Raw genomic sequence first — 19,355 nt, forward strand, 5'->3', positions numbered from 1 at the left:
GCCCTGTGTTTTTTGATTAGAGCATTTAGTCCATTTACATTCAAGACAATTATTGATAAATATATATTTATTACCATTTTATTGTCTTGTGGTTGTTTCTGAAGATTTTCTCTGATCCTTTCTTATTTTTCTCTCTTTCATGTTTACTGGCTTTCTTCAGTAATATATGTGGATTTCTTTCTCTTTATTCTTCCAATATTTATTAGTGATTTTTCATTTGTTACCATCAGGTTACCATTAGGTTTGTATATAATCTTTTCTACATACAGCAGCCTGTATTAAGTTGATGGTCATTTAAGTTTCAACCCATTCTTAGTCGTCTTCTCCCCACATTTTAGGTACATGGTGTCATAATATCCTATAGTTCTTTTATTTTGTGTATTTCTTGACTGATTATTTTTTACAGAAATAGTTATTTTTCCTGCTTTTGTGTTTCCTATCTTCATACTGTCATTTTTTGTCTTTTCACACGTAGAGTCCCCTTTAATATCTATTGCAAGGCTGAATTAGTGATCATAAACTCCTTCAGTTTTTGCTTGTCTGGGAAACTCTGTTTCTTTTTCTATTCTGAATGATAGCATTTCTGATTAGAGTATTCCTCACTATAGATTTTTCCCATTCAGCACTTTGAAAATATCATACCACTCCTTTTTGGCTTAGAAAGTTTCTGCTCAAAAATCAGATGGTAGCCTAACAGAGTTTCCTTTTCATGTGAGTGTCTTCTTTCATCTTGCTGCTTTAAATATTTATTTTTCTTTATCAGTATTTTGTTTTTTAAGTTACAATATATCATGCTGTGACTCTGCTTTTATTGTTTTTGTTGGGGGGATTTCTGTGCCTCCTGAATCTGGCATTTCTTTCCTTCCCTGGATTAAGAAAGTTTTCAGCTGTTATTTCTTCAAATACATTCTCTGCCCCATTTTCTCTCTTCTTCTTCTTCTGGGATTCTTGTAATGCAAATGTTATTATGTTTGATGAAGTCACTGATTTCCCAAAGTCTGTTCTCTTTTTTTTTTTTTTTTTTTTTTTTAAGATTTTATTTATTTGTCAGAGCGACCAGAAGTAGGCGGTGCTACATGCAGGGGGAGAAGTGGGCTCCCTGATGAGCAAGGAGCCCAATGTGGAACTTGATCCCAGGACCCTGGAAACATGACCTGAGCCAAAGGCAGATGCTCAATGGACTGAGCCACCCAGGCATCCCTGTCTGTTCTCATTTTGCATAATTCTTTTTTTTCTCCCTTTTATTTAGTTTTTATTTTATTTATTTATTTATTTATTTGACAGAGAGAGAGAGAGAGAGAGAGAGAGCGAGCGCGCGCAAGCAGGCAAAGTAGCAGGCAGAGGGAGAAATAGGCTCCTTGCTGAGTATGGAGCCTGACATGGGGCTCGATCCCAGGACCCTGGGATCATGACTTGAGCCAAAGGGAGTTGCTTAACCAACTGGGCCACCCAGGCCCCCTTCTCCCTTTCATTTAGTTTTATGACTTTCCATTAGTCTCTATGGGTCACTATTATCTTTCTTCTGCTTCTACCAGCCTGCTGTTCATTCCATCAAATGTGTGTCTCATTTCATTTATTGAGCCCTTTATCTCTATGTATTTCATTATCTCTGTGTTAATGGTCTCACTGATGTCTTCCCCTCTTTTCTAAAGTCCAGTGAGTATCCTTATCATCATTGCTTTAAATTCTCCAACAGGCATGTTACTTATTTCTGTTTCACTTAGATCCCTAGCTGTGGCCTTTCCTGTTTTTAGATTTGGGACAAATACTTCTGTCTCCTCATTTTATCTAAGTCTCTATGCCTGTTACTGTGTGTCAGGAAAGTCAGCTATGTTTCCTTTTTTCTTTTTTTTTTTTTTTTTTTTCTTTTTTAAGATTTTTATTTGACAGAGAGAGAGCACAAGTAGGCAGGGAGGTAGGCAGAGGGAAAGGGGAAGCAGGCTCCCTGCTGAGCAGAGAGCCCGGTGCGGGGCTCGATCCCAGGACCCTGAGACCATGACCTGAGCTGAAGGCAGAATCTTAACCCACTGAGCCACCCAGGTGCCCCTATGTTTCCTATTTTTGAGGGCAATGCCTTTATGAGGAAGAGGTCCTATGTTTCCTGCAATGTAGTCTCGGGCCTGGTGCTTCTGGGAGCATCTCCTATGTGTGCTTCATGTGCTCAGCTTTTGTATTCACTTTATCCTTCAAATCTTTGCAGAGGCTGTCTCTACCTGTTGTGGGCATTGTTGGGTCCCTGGCCTGATTGTGGCACATTTTAACTAGGTGTACTCTGTTCTGCTTGTGAAATGAAGTCTGTCACCGCTGCCACTGGAACCAAGGCTCTGAAAACCCCTGGGTTGGGAGATGCAATGTTGACAGGGATTTGGGCCAGTCTTCTGGGGGAGGGGGTGTGTTGCACTTGGAGTGAGACGAGGGTGACTGGGAGCAGAGGTTCCACTGGGGTGTGGGGGGCATGGCTTGGTGTAAGTGAGTTAGGTAGCAAGTGTCAGGGCTGGGCTGGTTCCTGCAGATCGCTCTCTGCTTATGCTGAGGGATGGTGGGGGAAATGGTGCCCGCCAGTTCCTTTGTTCCCAGAGCGGTCTCTGAATGAATGTTGCCTCTCGAGGACATGCTGTGAGAGGAGCAACTAACCAATCTCTGCACTGTGTGCCCCAGGCACTCTTCAAATTGTTGTTTCCATGGTGGGTGTCCACTGCCTGTTTGCCCCACATAAAACAAGAGCAGCCCCAGTGCCCTCTGAGCTTTCCCAGAGCCAAACACACTGACCTTTAAGATTCCAGGCCTTAAGCTCTGTTGGTTGGAAGAACTCAGAAAATTCAGACCCTCTCGCTTTTCAAGCCAATTGCTATGGGGATTTGTTTTCTCTGTGTGCTTCCCTACATGTTAGTCTATCTTCTCACCCTTCTCTGTGACTGCTGTTCCTTCCCCACCCCAGGGGCCATAATCCCTTTCTCTCCCAAATCACATCTCTACACTTTCTGTCTTTCTCACTGTGACTTCTTCTCTGCCTTCAGTTGTGGAGTTTGTTCTGCCAGACTTCAGATAGATTTCTGGGGTATTTAGGATGATTTGATAGTTATGTACTTGTATTTGTGGGATGGGGCGAGCCTAGGGTCCTCCTATTCCATTGCCATCTTCTAATTTCCTGGTATAGATTTTTGAATTGTAAACTAGAAAAGCTTTGGTTTTGTGTCTGTTCCAGTACCCATTGACATGATTGCATGTTTTAGTGAAGATTGGTTTTTTGTATAGCACTGTGCCAGGTGCTCTTGGGAATGATGAAGCCCAAAACTTCGGCCTTTCTTTTAAAGAACTTAAAATCTATTAGGAGAAACAAGGAAACTTTTTGAAAAGATAGGATCACAAAGGAGTAATTTGAAAAGCTATGTGAATAATAAAGTTTAAAATATAGATTTTTTAAGAGCTGAAGGTGGTAGCTGTAGCACAAGTGAGGAAAGAAAAAATGGACAAAAGTAGACCTCCTCAGAATAAAAAACTTGTTTTGCAAACTACATCATCGAGAAGCAAAAAGACAACCCACAAAAAGAGAGAAAATAATTGCCATATATCTAAAAAACAACCCACAAGAAGAGAGAAAATAATTGCCAGTCATATATCTAAAAAGGAACTTTTTTCCAGAATATGTAACAAACTCTTAGAACTCAGTAATTAAAAAAAATGAAAATGTGCAAAGGATCTAAATAGATATTTCTCTAAAGAAGGTCTCTCTGTGTCCAAAAACAAATGAAAAGATGTTTGACATCATTATTCATCAGGAACATACAAATGAAAATCACAGTGAGATACCACCTCACACCCACCAGAGTAGCTGTAAATCAAAAAGACATATAATTATTGTTATAGGATAGGGAGAAATTGAAACCATCCTATGTGCTTGTTGGAATGTAAAATGGTCCATCTGACATTGGAAAACAGTTTAGCAATTCCTTGAAATGTTAAACATAGAATTAACATATGATCCGGCAGTTTTACTCCTTAAATTTCTTACACCCAAGAGAAATTTAAAAATATACCTACACAAAAACTTGTATAGGGACGTTCATAGCAGCATTATTCATAATAGTCAAAGTTGGAAACAACTCAGTTGTCCATGAACTGCTAAGTAAAATGTGGCATATTCTTCCATTGGAATATTATTCAGCCATAAAAAGTAATGAAGTTCTGATACATGCTACAACAGGCAAGAACCTCAAAAACACATTAAGTGAAAGGAGTCAATGACAAAAGACCACGTATTGTACGATTCCATTTATTCGAAATGTCCAAATTAGGCAAATCTATAGAGACAGAAAATATATTAATGATTGTGTAGGGTAGGCAGTAGAGAGGAATGAACAGTGACTGCTGCTAATTGGCATAGCTCCCTTTTTGGAAATTGAAATACCCTAAGACTAGGTTATGGTAATGGTTGCACGACTCTATGAATATACTAAATAGTGTTAAATTGTGCACTTCAAACAGGTGAATTATGGGAGCCTGGATGGCCCAGTCAGTTGAGCATCTGCCTTTGGCTAAGGTCGTGATCCCAGGATACTGGGATCAAGGCCCACAATGGGCTCTCTGCTCAGAGAGGACCCTGCTTCTCCCTCTCCTGCCTGCCGTACCCCCTGCTTGTGCTCTGTCTCTCTGTCTAATAAGTAAAATCTTACACACACACAAACACAAACAGGTGGATTATGTGGTGTGTGAAATCTCTCAGTAAAAGCTACTAAAAAGGGGGGGATGGTCTTAAAGAGAAATCTGTCCCAAGCCTTAAAGGAAGGAGGGATGGCTGAACTGGGCTTTAAAGGATGGGGAAAAAATCAAACTCAACAGAGTAGAAGGCGTTTTATGTATGTTTGTGTTTTTATTTTTTAAAAGTAGTATGTGGTCACAGTGAAAATAAAATGACAGAAAAATATGAGTTGAAAAGTAAGAGGTACTCTTCCAGCTCCTCATTTCTGACGTTCCAGATACAGCCTATCAACAGATTCTCTTTTTTTGTATAAATACAATATAAATCTATTTACTTCCACATTTTTATATGTCTGTTTTCACACATGTGACTTATCAAAACAGAATCATGTGAGGAAGTGCCTAGGTTAAGTAACTCAGGGAAAAATGAGTGAAAAAGAATTGCATTCAGATTATAGAGAACCAGTAGTTCTCTAAACCAGTAGGTTTAGAATTTAGTTTAATAGACAAAAGAATGATAAACTATGATAAATGTTAGGATGAGTTATCATGATTACTGTGTATGGCTATTTGGTAATAACCAAGACATTGGAACACATTTTATCTTTTTTAGGAGCAGCCTGGTTAAAAAGATGACAGGCACACATAAGGTAGAAAAAGACAAGAGGCATAAGGAAGAATAAGAAAGAGAATTTCTGTCTGAGATGGCCAGAGAGGATTACATTGGAATGAATTGGGGGTATGACTTTGTTGATCATAAATGGGTAGGTAATTAAAGATATAGGGACAGTGAAAAGCAAGCTGTTCTTGAACAGTATCAAAGAAATCCATATAGTTGAAATGGAACATTTGGAAAGAATGTGTAGGTATGGCAAAGAGATGATAACTAATATTTATTGAGCGATGCCAGGATTCTAACTAAAGCTATAACAAATAGTGAGGTCTTGTTTCTTTTTTTTTTTCCCCCTTCAAGTTTTTATTCAGATTCTAGTTAATTAACATGTAGTGTAATACTGGTTTCAGGAATAGAATTTAGTGATTCATCACATATATACGTTATTTCTTTATTTGTTTTTAGTTTTGACTAGTTCTCCATGAGTTTAATTTTATTCTCTGAAAAAAAAATTCTTTTATTCTCTGTATCCTTATAGTTTAGCCCCGTGCCTGGCACATTGCAGGAGGTTCAGTAAATATTTATTAACTGCATGATTTCAAAGGTTTGTTTTGCTTTGTTTTGTTTTAGCTCTGATATACAAAGTTAGGTTTCTTCTCTCCATGGAACTAAACATAAGGTTTGAGTCAAATTACCCACACAGGAGCCATCTAGAGACCACTTCATTTCAAATACTGCACTCATGCTTTCTCATTTTTATAGATTCTTTGTCTTTAGGAATTCTGTCATAAACGACTTTATTTTCATCCCACCACATTCTATCCTGACCTTGGCTTTGTTTTGTCTTCGGTGGAAATTGCTTGAGAAACTTGTTTTTGAATTCAGAAAACACCTTCTGGCACACTTATTTCTTCCACACAGAAGTTCATGATTCTTGTATGGCTGATAACCCAACTTCTTCATTGTCTCATTTCACACTGACACTTAAGCTTTAAATACTCTGCTATATTTTTTGTTGTCTTTCTATTTGTCCTGGCTTCTTTTACTAGTGGTGTGCTCTAAGAATAGAACCTGGGGTTTGTGCGGTGGGGACTGAACAGATTTTTATAGGACTATATGTGAACGACAGTGGAATTAAAATAAATTTAAGACAAATCAGATTTCAAAGAAGGAATATTCAGGATCTGGTGGACTGGCTAGATTTAAAGAATGAAGAGGTATCACAATAGATCCAAGCCCAGATAAAGTTAATACTGGCGAGAAGCAGTGATAGAAGCCGAGAAGTTTCTGGTGTAGTACCATAACTGAGGTGTTAGCTTATAAGAATCAATCTGGTCTCTTTGTTAAACTGCTCAAAAGGTATTTTCAGAACACAGGATTTTTTTCACAAGTGGTATGAATGGTCTCATTTATTGATTGTCTACTATATGCTAGTCACTGATAAGAATGCTTTAAAATGCATTATGTAAGCCCTGTAGTAACCCTGTGATGTTTCATAGGCAAGATAACTGAGGCTCAGGTGTTCACATTACAAGTATAGTGTAGAACCATGATTTGAGTCCAGACCTCTCTGAATCCCAAGCCCGTATTTTTTTTTTTAGATAGATTTATTGAACTATAATTTACATATAGTAAAATCTACCTATTATAAAGTATGTAGTTTGATGAGTTTGGGCAAATGCATACAGTAGCTTAACTACAGCATTACTGTAGTTAAGATACAGAACATCCCCTGCCTTACCCCAAGAAGTTCTCTCAAGTTTGTCTGTAGTCCTTCCCTCTACTCCCAGCTCTTGGTAACCACTGATTTGTTAGGTCATAGTTTTGCCTTTTCCAGAATGTCACATAAATGGAATCATATATTAGGTAGCATTTTGTTTCTGGTTCTTAGCTTGACCTTTTTAACTTACCTGTATTGTTGTGTGTATGAGTAGTTAATTTATTTTTTTACTGGGGGTAAATTGTGTGGATATATTATAATTCATTCATACATTCCCTAGTTGATGGCTCTTTCCAGCTTCTAGCTATTAGAATAAAACGGCTATAAACTTGGCTTTTCGAGGTATCTTTTCCTATCTCTTGAGTAACTTCCTTGTGGTGGGTTGCTAGGTTATATGGAAGTATATGTTTAACTTTATGAGCTGCCAAATTACCTTTGAAAGTGGCTATACCGTTTTGTAGTCCTGCCAACAACATCTAAGAGTATAGTTGCTCTACTTAGTATTGTCAGTCTTTTTTATTTTAGCCATTGTAGTAGATGCATGATAGTATCTGAGTGGTTTTTTTTATTGTAGTTTTTTTCATTGTAGTTTCATTTTTCTAATGCTTATGGATGTTAAGTATCTTTATGTGTTTACCATATCTTCTTTTGCTAAGTTTCTATTCAGATATTTGCTTATTTTGAATGGGATTTTTGTCTTACTATGTGGCTGTGAGATTTCTTTTTATTGTGGATGCAAGCCCTAATCATCTAAGCGTTTTGCAAATACTGTATTTTGTTAACTACTTTTCCAAGGGCAGCAGTTTTTAATTTTGTTGAAATCCAGTTTATCATTTTTTTCTTGTAGTTTGTTTGTTTTCCTAATTAGGAAATCTTTGCCTGGCCCAAAATCACACAGATTTTCTTCTGTGTTTTCTTCTTGAAGTTTTATAGTTTATGTTCTAACATTTTATGTATATGCTTCATTTCAGGTTACTTTTTATTATGGTGCAAGGTTAAGTTGAGATTTAGCTTGTTACGGCACTCAGAGCAGTAACCATTCCAATCTTAGCTCTTATCATTAAGAATGTGACTTTAGACATGTTGAGTCCTCCAAGTCTCCTGCTTAAGCAAGTAATCTCATAAGGGTTAGAGTGGATGTGTAGCAGCATTTCACACAGTGTCTTCAATATAGTAGGCATTCAGTCAATGACAGTTATGAACTATTATTGGTGAAATTGCTCATTCTTCCATTTAGCAAACATAGTGAAGATCAGTTGCATGTGGGGGGGAATATGTTAGTGAACAAAGTTCCTGTTTTTAGGGGGATTACGTGCTACTGGTTAATATACAAATCACAAGATAGGCTGGCTATTACTATAATTTTATTAAATGACATTAAAGTTAAGGGTGCATTATGGTGCAGCAATGAAACCTTACAGTTGATACCTAAGCACTCTACTAGGGTGGTAGTTTAATAAATTAGGTTCTGAAATTAACTCAGAAGAGGAATTGGTCAGCCTTGGAATTACAGAGGCAAACATTGGAAGAATATTGTCAGTGCCACTCCAGGGAGAGAACATTGAATCTGGTTGCACATATCTCTAGGAGATTAAGCCACCAGCTTTCCCTAGAAGCCAGCCAGTGAAATCATTTGTCATACTTCATATGTTCAGAGTTCTCTGTGCTTGAGCAGCCTTTGAATCAAAATACAGTTTTTCATGTAAATTTTGCCTTCAGCCTCAGAATGTAGTCATGACTCAAGATAAGTTTCTAGCTCACACAGTAGTTCTGTTTTTTAAAAATAGCCTATTAAAGATTTAAGTTTTTATAATGTGGTACTTTACATAATGTGATTCTACCCAGTGAATGAATGACTTTTGTGGGAGGTGTGAGCACAAGATGTGGGCTTTTGAAGTTAATAGTGGGGTTTAATTATTGTTTTTTTTCCTTAGTAACTCTTAGGAGCTGTGCAAATTTTTTAATGTCTCATCCTCGGTCTATGCCTCCTATAATTTATAGCATTGTTAGCATTAAGTGAGAGAGATCACTTTTACTTAGTACCAAGCCAGGACATCTTACTTGTTTTCATTCATTTGCAGTATAAACTGTAGTGAAATTTATGTACAGTATTGGTTTATTTTCAGAATCGTCTAAAAGAAATTGAACAAAACCTCTCTAAAATAATGAGACTTGACAATGAAATTAAAGCCTTGGATAGCCGGAAGAAGCAAATGGAGAAAGATAATAGTGAACTGGAACAGAAAATGGAAAAGGTTTGTGGTGGTAGAATTTCATTTTTCAAAATTTTGAGATTATTAAAATGAACCTCATTTGAATCCATTTTGCCACTCATATTTCAAAAAAAAATTATAAATCTTAGTGTTTGTGTTATTTCCATGTATATGTTAAAGGGAAGGATATTGAATAAGCTTTGGTTCATATTTTGTACTTCAGAGTGATAACTTGTTTTATTTATTCATTAAAGCTCCTATTTTGGTTCTCTGCACAGGTTTTTCAAGGGACTGATGAGCAACTAAATGATTTATATCATAATCACCAGAGAACAGTAAGGGAGAAAGAAAGGAGACTGGTAGACTGTCAGCGTGAACTGGAAAAGTTAAATAAAGAATCAAGGCTTCTCAATCAGGAAAAATCAGAACTGCTTGTTGAGCAGGGTAGGACAAAACGTTAACTTGGTCTTTTTTCCTATTATATTATGCTTTTTCTGCACAAATAATGAATCTCCAAGAAATTATATAGAGTGAAAAAAGCCAACCTAAAAAGATAATATATGGTATGCTTCCATTTATATAACATTTCTGAAATGTCAGAACAGATTAGTGGTTGCCAGGGTTATTGAGCAGGAGGAGGAACAGGAGGAAGATTAGTATGTTTATGGTTATAAAAAGCAACAAGAGCAAAAAAAAACGCCACATAAGTATGGTTATAAAAGATTATGGAGGGGTGCCTGGGTGGCTCAGTGGGGTAAAGCCTCTGCCTTTGGCTCAGGTCATGATCCCAGTGTCCTGGGATCGAGCCCCACATCGGGCTCTCTGCTCAGCGGGGAGCCTGCTTCCCCCTCTCTCTCTCTTCCTCTTTGTGATCTCTCTCTCTGTCAAATAAATAAATAAAATCTTCAAAAAAAAAAAAAAAGATTATGGATACAGAAACTTATTGTGGTATTTGAACTGTTCATTAATGTTCACTGTCATGGTGGAGATATGAACTAACACAGTTGATTATATTATGTAGAACTTAATATACACAAATAGATAAAAAGTAACACTGGGGAAATCTGAATAAAACTGGTGGATTGTATCAATGTTAGTATCCTGACTATGAAATTATACTATAGTATTGCAGAGTATTACTAAAGGAAGCACTGTCTTTTCTCACAACAGTTCTGACGCCAGGTCCGTGGGTTTTTCCACACCAGGCAATCCTCCAGTTTGGGGCAGAGAGAATTCCGTTCTGACACTAATTATCTGGAGTCAGTGCTTTACCTGTGTAGTCCGACAAAACTGCCTACCCAGTTCAGATTCCAGTTGCAAGTCCCAAGTTGTCTGTCACCTACACTTCTGATCAATTGGCTGTAAATCAGGAGTCCCCACAAACCCTTTCTGAGACTCAGTAATTTGCTATAATCATTCATAGAACTTAGGGAAACTTTTTGTGCTTATTATAAAGGATACCACTCAGGAACAGTCAAATGGAAAAGATACTTAGTGCAAGGTATGCAGAAGGGTCTTCAGCTTCCATACCCTCTCCATGTGCATCACTCACACATGAACCAGCACCTTGATGTATTTACCAACATGTAAGGTCTCTGAATGCTGTTGTTCAGTGTTCTAACGGAAGTTCCATTATATAGGCATGGTTGAATAAATAATTAACCATTGGTGATTGAACTCAATCTTCAGCTGCTCCATAGAGTTGAGGAGGTGGGTACTGAAAGTTCCTACTCTCTAATCACATTGTTGGTTCATTTGAGCACCAGCTCCCATCATCGTAAGGGTCACTTCATTAGAATAAACTCCAGTATGCTGAAAAGGACTAAGAATGAGTAACAAAAGATGCTCCTTTCACCTATATCACTCAGGAATTCTAAGAGTTTTAGGCGGTTTGTGCCAGGAACCAAGGACAAAAACCAAATACATATTTTTTATTATGTCACAAAACCAGTTACCAGGGTGAACTGAGCAAAGTTTATAGGAGATTCTGCTGTGTTGTTGTTGTTGTTGTTGTTGTTTTTAAATAACTGCTTATGAATGTACAGTTCTTTTAATTAAAAAAAAAAACTTGAAAATTGAATTATTACGGTTGTGTGTTTTAAAGGTCGTTTGCAGCTACAGGCAGATCGCCATCAAGAACATATCCAAGCTAGAGATTCATTAATTCAGTCTTTGGCAACACAGCTAGAATTGGATGGCTTTGAGCGTGGACCATTCAATGAAAGACATATTAAAAATTTTCACAAACTTGTGAGAGAGAGGCAAGAAAGGGAAGCAGAAATTGCCAGCCAGCTGATGGTAAATATTGCTATATTCTTTTGTTTGTATCAGATTCTCTAGTTATACCATTTTAATTTGGGGGTGGACCTCATATTGTCAAATTTTCAGGTTAGTGTTAGGCTAGAATCTTTTTGAGATAGAAAAAACCCTTATGGAAGCAAATTTCTAAAATTTTTAAGGATAAAAATATGAAGAAAATACAGACTACATTTTAAATTTGATTTTGTTACCTTTTTTTTCTTTTTTTTCTTTTTTTCCAGTTTTACTGAGATAATTAACAGGTACCACTCAACGTTTAAGGCATATGGCACGATGGATTGGTTTACATATATTGTGAAATGATTACCACAGTGGGTTCAGCTAAAACCCATTTCCTCATGTAGATACAATAAAAGAAAAGAATATATATTTACCTTGTGATGAGAACTATTAGAATGTACTTCCTTAACTTCCTATATATCATATGGTAGTGTTAGTGGTAGTCATCATGATACACATTGTATCTGTAGTACTTATAACTAGAAATTTGAACCTTGTGACCACCTTCCTTCAATTCTCCCTCCTCCCTCCTTCCACCTCTGTGACCACAAGTCTGATCTCTTTCATTTGAGTTTGTTTATTTTCGGGGTTTGTTTTGTTTTTAGGTTCCACAATGTAAGTGAGAGCATGTAGTGTTTGTCTTCCAAAATTTCTTTTTAAAGGTAATCATAAAGAAAAAGTTTGCTCATGGTTAATAATGATTATCTTTGTGTGATGGTTATTGCACTTTTTTGTACTTTGCTCTATTTTTCTTAGTGTGCAGGTGTTAACTTTGTATTCAAGAAACTATTAAATGGTTCAGTGAAAAAAATTGTTAATGTTCATTTTTCTTATATGTAGAATGACTTTGCAGAAAAAGAAACTCTGAAACAAAAACAGATAGATGAAATAAGGGACAAGAAAACTGGACTGGGAAGAATAATTGAGCTAAAATCAGAAATCCTAACTAAGAAGCAGAATGAGCTGAGAAATGTGAAGCATGAATTACAGCAGTTGGAAGGATCTTCAGACAGGATTCTTGAACTAGACCAGGAGCTCTCAAAAGCTGTAAGATATTATTTGAGTAATCTAATAACTTTAATGTGTAAAATGTTTAGAATCTTATATTCTGAAGTATATTATCTGTTGCTAATATTAAGATTATGGCATTTCAATAAAAACATCAACCTTGTCTATGAATGTCATACAAAATGAAAACATCTGAATGTTATAATCATACCAACTCTTTGATTCTGGAAGTGGGTGGATTGAAAATTAGAATTACATAAGAAGCTTTTAAAAAAGACTTAGGCTTGGGGGCACCTGGGTGGCTCAGTCAGTTAAGCGTCTGCCTTCAGATGAGGTCATGTTTCCGGAGTCCTGGGATCAGGCCCTGCATCGGGCTCCCTGCTCAGTGGGGTGTCTGCTTCTCCCTTTGCCCTCACCCTACTCATTCATGTTCTCTCTAGAGTGGGGACTAGAAATGTATGTTCCAAACAAAACCAGGTGATTGTTAGGAGTACCTTGGTTAAGAACCACTTACCTAAGTTTAAAAAAAAAAAAAAAAATTTTTTTTGCTCTAGGTTCCACACACTGTAGATTTTACATGATTCTTGCCATGTTATCACTTTATATGTGGTAGAAATTTTCCTAGACCATCTACTTTTACAAATATCCAAATTCTCTTCCTTGTTTCTGATATGTCCCCTTCCTTCACATGTCTGCCACCAAAGTAGGCATCCTAAAGCTCGGTAGATTTCCCTCCCAGAACCCATCTTGATAATTTAAGTAAACATTTCAATTTGCTCTGTAACTTAGCATCTAGCATACATTTTTGTCAGTTTAGCAGTTTGTCACAGTTTCTCATCACATTGCCTTATGATGGTAAAGCACTCGTTAGAGACCACATCACACTATTACGTGTTCTCTAAATGCCAGGCAATGTAATACGTTTACGTGGGTACCTGATGAATACTTACCAACCAAAGTGTTACTAAACTGTACATTTGGATGTATTTTTCTCAGTTTTCTCTACCATTATAACTGAGTAAGATAACATTATAAGATTTTCCTTAAAAATCCGTGCTTTTTCTCTTCTAGGATAAAAATAAACAGTAATATCTTGATCATTCTGAGGAATAGTTGATTTCTAATACATTTTGTCATTATTTTAACACAAAACATATAAACTTTTGTGTTTGAATTATTAATAAGGAACGTGAGCTAAGCAAGGCTGAGAAAAACAGCAATGTAGAAGCTCTAAAAACAGAAGTAATAAACCTTCAAAATGAGAAAGCAGACCTAGACAGGACCCTGCGTAAATTGGACCAGGAGATGGAACAGTTAAACTATCATACAACAACACGCACCCAGATGGAGATGCTGACCAGAGACAAAGTATGACCTTTCTTTTTGTTCTAATTATACTTCTGGTATTAAAAAAATTTACGTTTGTAAGGGATGCACTACAAAATACTTAGGTGATGTTGGTACTGTATTTTAGGAGTTAAGTGAGCTTAATATTCTATAAAATAAGACTTTGGAGCTTAGGAAAACTATTTTCTAATTCCAAAAAATAATACTGAAGTATACTGAAGTATATATACACATGCCCATTGCTATTAATATTTATCACATGTCATATAGAAGTTTTAATTTTTACTATTGTCAGACTTGTTACTTTTTTCTCTTATGGCATGGAAGGGCAATTCCCACTGTGAGACTTTAAGAATTTTGCGTTTTCTTCTTTCATGTTCATTGTTTTATTTTTTAAGCCTAGAATTTTAGTCTAGAATTTATTTTTGTTCTGAGCCACCTAGCTGGCTCAGTTGGTAGAGCATGTAACTCTTGATCTCAGAGTTGTAAATTAGAATTTAATTTTGTTCTTGATACAATGTAGAGATCTTGGACTTTTTTTTTTTTTTTTTTTTTTTTAATTTTTTATGAGGCACCTGGGTGGTCATTAAGTGTCTGCCTTCGGCTCAGGTCATGATCCCAGAGTCCTGGGATCGAGCCCTACGTCGGGCTCCCTGCTCAGTGGAAACCTGCTTCTGCCTCTCACTCCCCCTGCTTGTATTCCCTCTCTCGCTGTGTCTCTCTCTATCAAATAAATAAATAAAATCTTTTTAAAAAATTAAAATAAAAATAAAATTTTTTCTATAGGCGGACAAAGATGAACAAATCAGGAAAATAAAATCTCGACACAGTGATGAATTAACTTCATTGTTAGGATATTTTCCCAACAAAAAACAGCTTGAAGACTGGCTTCATAGTAAATCAAAAGAAATTAATCAGACCAGGGACAGACTTGCCAAATTGAAGTAAGTAGTTTTAGCATTTGGAGATGTACTACAGAGCTTTTATTTCATGCTTTTTATTTTTCATTGTTTGAAATATTCTACTTATTGTTATAAAATGGAATGTTTTATGTGAGTCAACTTTGGTTCTGCTGTATTTATCAATCAAGTAAAATGATGACATTAATATGGGCCTTTTGTTCCTTGAAAGTTTGCAGAACTTAGAGGATTAAAATTCTCCTTTATAAAAAAGAGGCCTAATACTATAAAATTCATAGAAGAAAATTTAGGGGGAAGGCTTCGTTATATTGAAGTTGACAAATACTTTCTTGGACCTGACACAGGCAGCAAAAGCAAAAGTAGATAAATGGGACTACATCAAACTTAAGAACTTCTACACAGCAAGGAAACAACCAGGAAAAGGCAACCAATGAAATGGGAGAAAATATTCAAACCATTTATCTAATAAGTGGTTATTATCTAGAATATGTAAACAACTCCTGTAATTAACAACACAAAAATAAATAATTGGACTTAAAAATGGGCAAATAATTTGAATAGACATTTCTCCAGAGGCCATATATAAATGGCCATTGAGCAAATGAAAAAGTACCTAATTCATCAGGGAGATGCAAATGAAAACCACAATGATAGATCACTTCACACCAGTTTAGCATGGCTACTACCAAAACAAAACCCAGAACAAAAAAATCAGAAAATAACAAATTATTGGTGAGGATATTGAGAAACTGGAACCTTTGTACATTGTTTGTGGGAATATGAAATAGTACCACTGATAGAGAAAATGGAGGTTCTTCAAAAAAAGAAAAAAAAAATAGAATTACCAGATGATCCAGCAATTCCATTTCTGAGTATATTCAAAAGCATTGAAAACATGATCTTGAAGAGATTTTTGCAAATCCATGTTCATTACAGCATTATTCTTGGTAGTCAGATGAATGATAAAGATTCAATGTGTATGTATATAATGTGTGTTTCTGATTACTCAGCTTTAAAAAAGAAGGAAATCCTGGGGGCTGGCTCAGTTGGTCGAGCATGTGACTCTTGCTCCCCAGGTTGTGAGTTCAAGCCCCCATTGAGTGTAAAGCTTACCCAGGGTTGGCAGGGTGCCAGGGGTGGGGGCAGGCAAGTAATCCTGTCCTGCTACAACTTGGATGAACCTTGGGGATATTATTGCTAAGTGAAATAAGCTAGTTACAAAGGGACAAATACTGTGAGATTCTACTCACCTGAGGTACCCAAAGTAGTCAGACTCTTGAAAACAGAAAAGTAGAATGATGGTTGCCAGGAAGTGGGAGAGGGGGGAAGGAGAATCATTGTTAAAGGATTATGGAGTTTCAGTTTTATAAGATGTAAAAGTTTTAGAGATGTAGGACAACAGTATGTATATAGTTAATACTATTGCATTTTACACTTAAAAAAATGGTAAGGATGGTGAATTTTATATAATGTGTGTTTTTTACCACAATAAAGAAGTGATCACTTTTTTTAATGTCGCTTTGAGTAGTGGTTGGATAGAAGAGTCAAAAATTCTGTACAGATATTTGAGGAAGATAGTGGATTTTGCTTTGGCCATGTTTAATTTGTTTCTTATGGAAATGGGTCTTAGGGAATAGAATATTGGAGTTTGAAGTTCAAGAGTTTGGAAGTTGTTGCTTTCTAAGTAATAATTGGAGTCATTTGTATAGGCCATATCACATTAAAAGGGTTATGCGAAAAGAAGAGAAAAGGTTATAGTCAGATGCCTGGGAAACAGCAGTAGTTACTGTTGGTAAGCAAAGGAAGAGGAGCAAGTGAAGGAAATTAGAATTCAGGGAGCTGAGGAGAGAGCCAGACCGGAGTACTTCTTGAAACCTTGAGTAAATAGACTTTCAGTGAGGGGTCAGCAGTGCTGGGTGTTAAGATAATGATGTTGATGAACGTGGCTCCATGGCTAGGATGGTCAAAGCATCATCTATATTAGTTACTTCTTTTTACCTTATTTTTACTGTGACTCAAAATGGGAAGTATCAAAATGTAGCACACATGCACTCATACACATTCATCTGAAACAAGTTTCTCAAAGAGTATGTGTCCAAACAATGCTCAGTCTGTTGCAGTGTATTTTATTGTTTCATTTTTTTAAGATCATGAATACAATCCATTATATTGATTACATGACTTGCCCAGTGAATTATAACCTGTAAACCCTAATCTATGTTGGTATGACGGTTGGCTAGGATGATATTTAAGAGTTGAAGTAGAGATGAATTGTATTAGTGAGCAAAGTCTTTGATGAGTGAGAGAGAATGGATGATGATGTAAGTAGATGACAGCAACAAGGAAGGGATAAAGAAGTTCTTACAGAAGTGAAGGTAAGTGATACTGAAAGGGTCCAAAGGGAATTAGGAGAATGTTCTTTTCTCTCGCTCTCCAGTATGTCCTGCAAACATATTCTTGCTGAGCTTCCTCATCTGAGCTCAAAGACCATGAACCCCAAGGAATCACACAGTTTTGCCTATACACATATGTCTGGGTGCAGGCCCATGAGCAGGTTTGGAAAGTGATCAGTGTCCAGGGTGGAGTTCAGGCAGAAGAGGACTGTTGCCTTAACTTCTAAAAAAAGTACTTAGTCACAGCAAGCCTTTGTAATATTTCTTGGCAGAATTTGTATTTACCTACTCAGATTTTTCAAACTTCATTTGTTGTAAAATTGTAATCTGTATTCTTATTTTAGCAAAGAACTAGCTTCATCTGAGCAAAATAAAAATCATATAAATAATGAACTAAAAGGGAAAGAAGAACGGTTGTCCAGTTATGAAGACAAGCTTTTTGATGTTTGTGGTAGCCAGGATTTTGAAAGTGATTTAGACAGGCTTAAAGAAGAAATTGAAAAATCCTCAAAACAGCGAGGTAAGTTACCTTCTTTATATTTTCAAGGTGCTTTGACACTTGAATTTTCACTCACTGGTAGCTATTAAGGATGGAAAAAAAATGTTCATCATCACTAGCCATCAGGGAGATTCAAATTAAAACCACATTGAGATACCACCTTATACCAGTTAGAATGGCCAAAATTAGCAAGACAGGAAACAACATGTGTTGGAGAGGATGTGGAGAAAGGGGAACCCTCTTACACTGTTGTTGGGAATGCAAATTGGTGCAGCCACTTTGGAGAACAGTGTGGAGATTCCTCAAGAAATTAAAAATAGAGCTTCCCTATGACCCTGCAATTGCACTACTGGGTATTACCCCAAAGATACAGATGTAGTGAAAAGAAGGGCCATCTGTACCCCAATGCTCCAAACTGTGGAAAGAACCAAGATGCCCTTCAATGGACGAATGGATAAGGAAGATGTGGTCCATATACACTATGAAGTATTATGCCTCCATCAGAAAGGATAAATACCCAACTTTTGTAGCAACATGGACGGGACTGGAAGAGATCATGCTGAGTGAAATAAGTCAAGCAGAGAGAGTCAGTTATGATATGGTTTCACTTATTTGTGGAGCATAACAAATAGCATGGAGGACAAGAGGAGTTAGAAGGGAGTTGAGGGAAATTGGAAGGGGAGGTGAACCATGAGAGACTATGGACTCTGAAAAACAATCTGAGGGTTTTGAAGGGGGATGGTGGGAGGTTGGAGGAACCAAGTGGTGGGTATTGGAGAGGGCACGGATTGTATGGAGCACTGGGTGTGGTGCAAAAACAATGAATATTTTACACTGAAAATAAAAAAATTAAAAAAAAAAAGGATGGGAGATTTAAAAATTTGTTTCTGGCGCCAAAGGGGTTAAGTTTCAGTCTCGTTCTACTTAAATGGTTTTGTGACTTTGGACAAAGTATCAAATGATTCCTTTACTTCAGGTTCATCTGACATAATTACCTACCAAGTATGGTGTTAAGACTAAATGAGATTAATAGGTATAAAGCACTTAGAACAATTTCTGTTACACAGTATGCTCCAAAATTTTGTTACACTTTTTGTGTGTTACCAGAAAGTAATTAATACAATCTGAATGTATTGTGCCCATTCAAAAAAGAATATAAATATGAGAGGATTTTTATTTCTTTCATAATATGTCTATAAATGAAGAATGATCCTGTATATATGAAAAAGAATAGAACCATAATAACAAAACTATATTTTATATTCTTCTCATTGGTAATATATTTATTTTCTTAAAATAGCCATGCTGGCTGGAGCCACAGCAGTTTACTCCCAGTTCATTACTCAGCTAACAGATGAAAACCAGTCATGTTGCCCTGTCTGTCAGAGGGTTTTTCAGACAGAAGCTGAATTACAAGAAGTCATCAGTGATTTGCAGTCTAAGCTGCGGCTTGCTCCAGATAAACTGAAGTCAACAGAATCAGAACTAAAGAAAAAAGAAAAACGGCGTGACGAAATGCTGGGACTTGTCCCCATGAGGTGAGAATAGGGATTTACTATTACTGCACATGAATAGCAGCACTTATAAAAGATGCCCATCCAGTCCCTAGCATAGGGTTAGATGTT

General features: G+C 36.6%; 1 protein-coding gene across 7 annotated transcripts in view; it reads left to right on the forward strand.

Annotated features, from left to right (window-relative positions):
• The window catches only part of RAD50 (RAD50 double strand break repair protein), a 227,678-nt gene that overhangs the window by 167,400 nt on the left and 40,923 nt on the right, over positions 1–19,355 (forward strand). For all 7 annotated transcript variants that reach the window (XR_004380297.1, XM_032837574.1, XM_032837577.1 and 4 more), the window contains 8 exons: positions 9,158–9,286; positions 9,523–9,688; positions 11,349–11,542; positions 12,404–12,610; positions 13,757–13,939; positions 14,705–14,862; positions 17,576–17,751; positions 19,031–19,268. Coding sequence is in view for 6 of the 7 variants with exons in the window: in XM_032837574.1 (XP_032693465.1) it covers positions 9,158–9,286; positions 9,523–9,688; positions 11,349–11,542; positions 12,404–12,610; positions 13,757–13,939; positions 14,705–14,862; positions 17,576–17,751; positions 19,031–19,268 (1,451 nt within the window). In the remaining variant the exon portion in view is untranslated. The remainder of the gene's footprint in view (positions 1–9,157; positions 9,287–9,522; positions 9,689–11,348; positions 11,543–12,403; positions 12,611–13,756; positions 13,940–14,704; positions 14,863–17,575; positions 17,752–19,030; positions 19,269–19,355) is intronic.

The sequence above is a fragment of the Lontra canadensis genome, unplaced genomic scaffold (genome assembly GCF_010015895.1).
Source record: "Lontra canadensis isolate GAN:19392208 unplaced genomic scaffold, GSC_riverotter_1.0 scaffold99, whole genome shotgun sequence".
Classification (NCBI taxonomy): Eukaryota; Metazoa; Chordata; class Mammalia; order Carnivora; family Mustelidae; genus Lontra; species Lontra canadensis.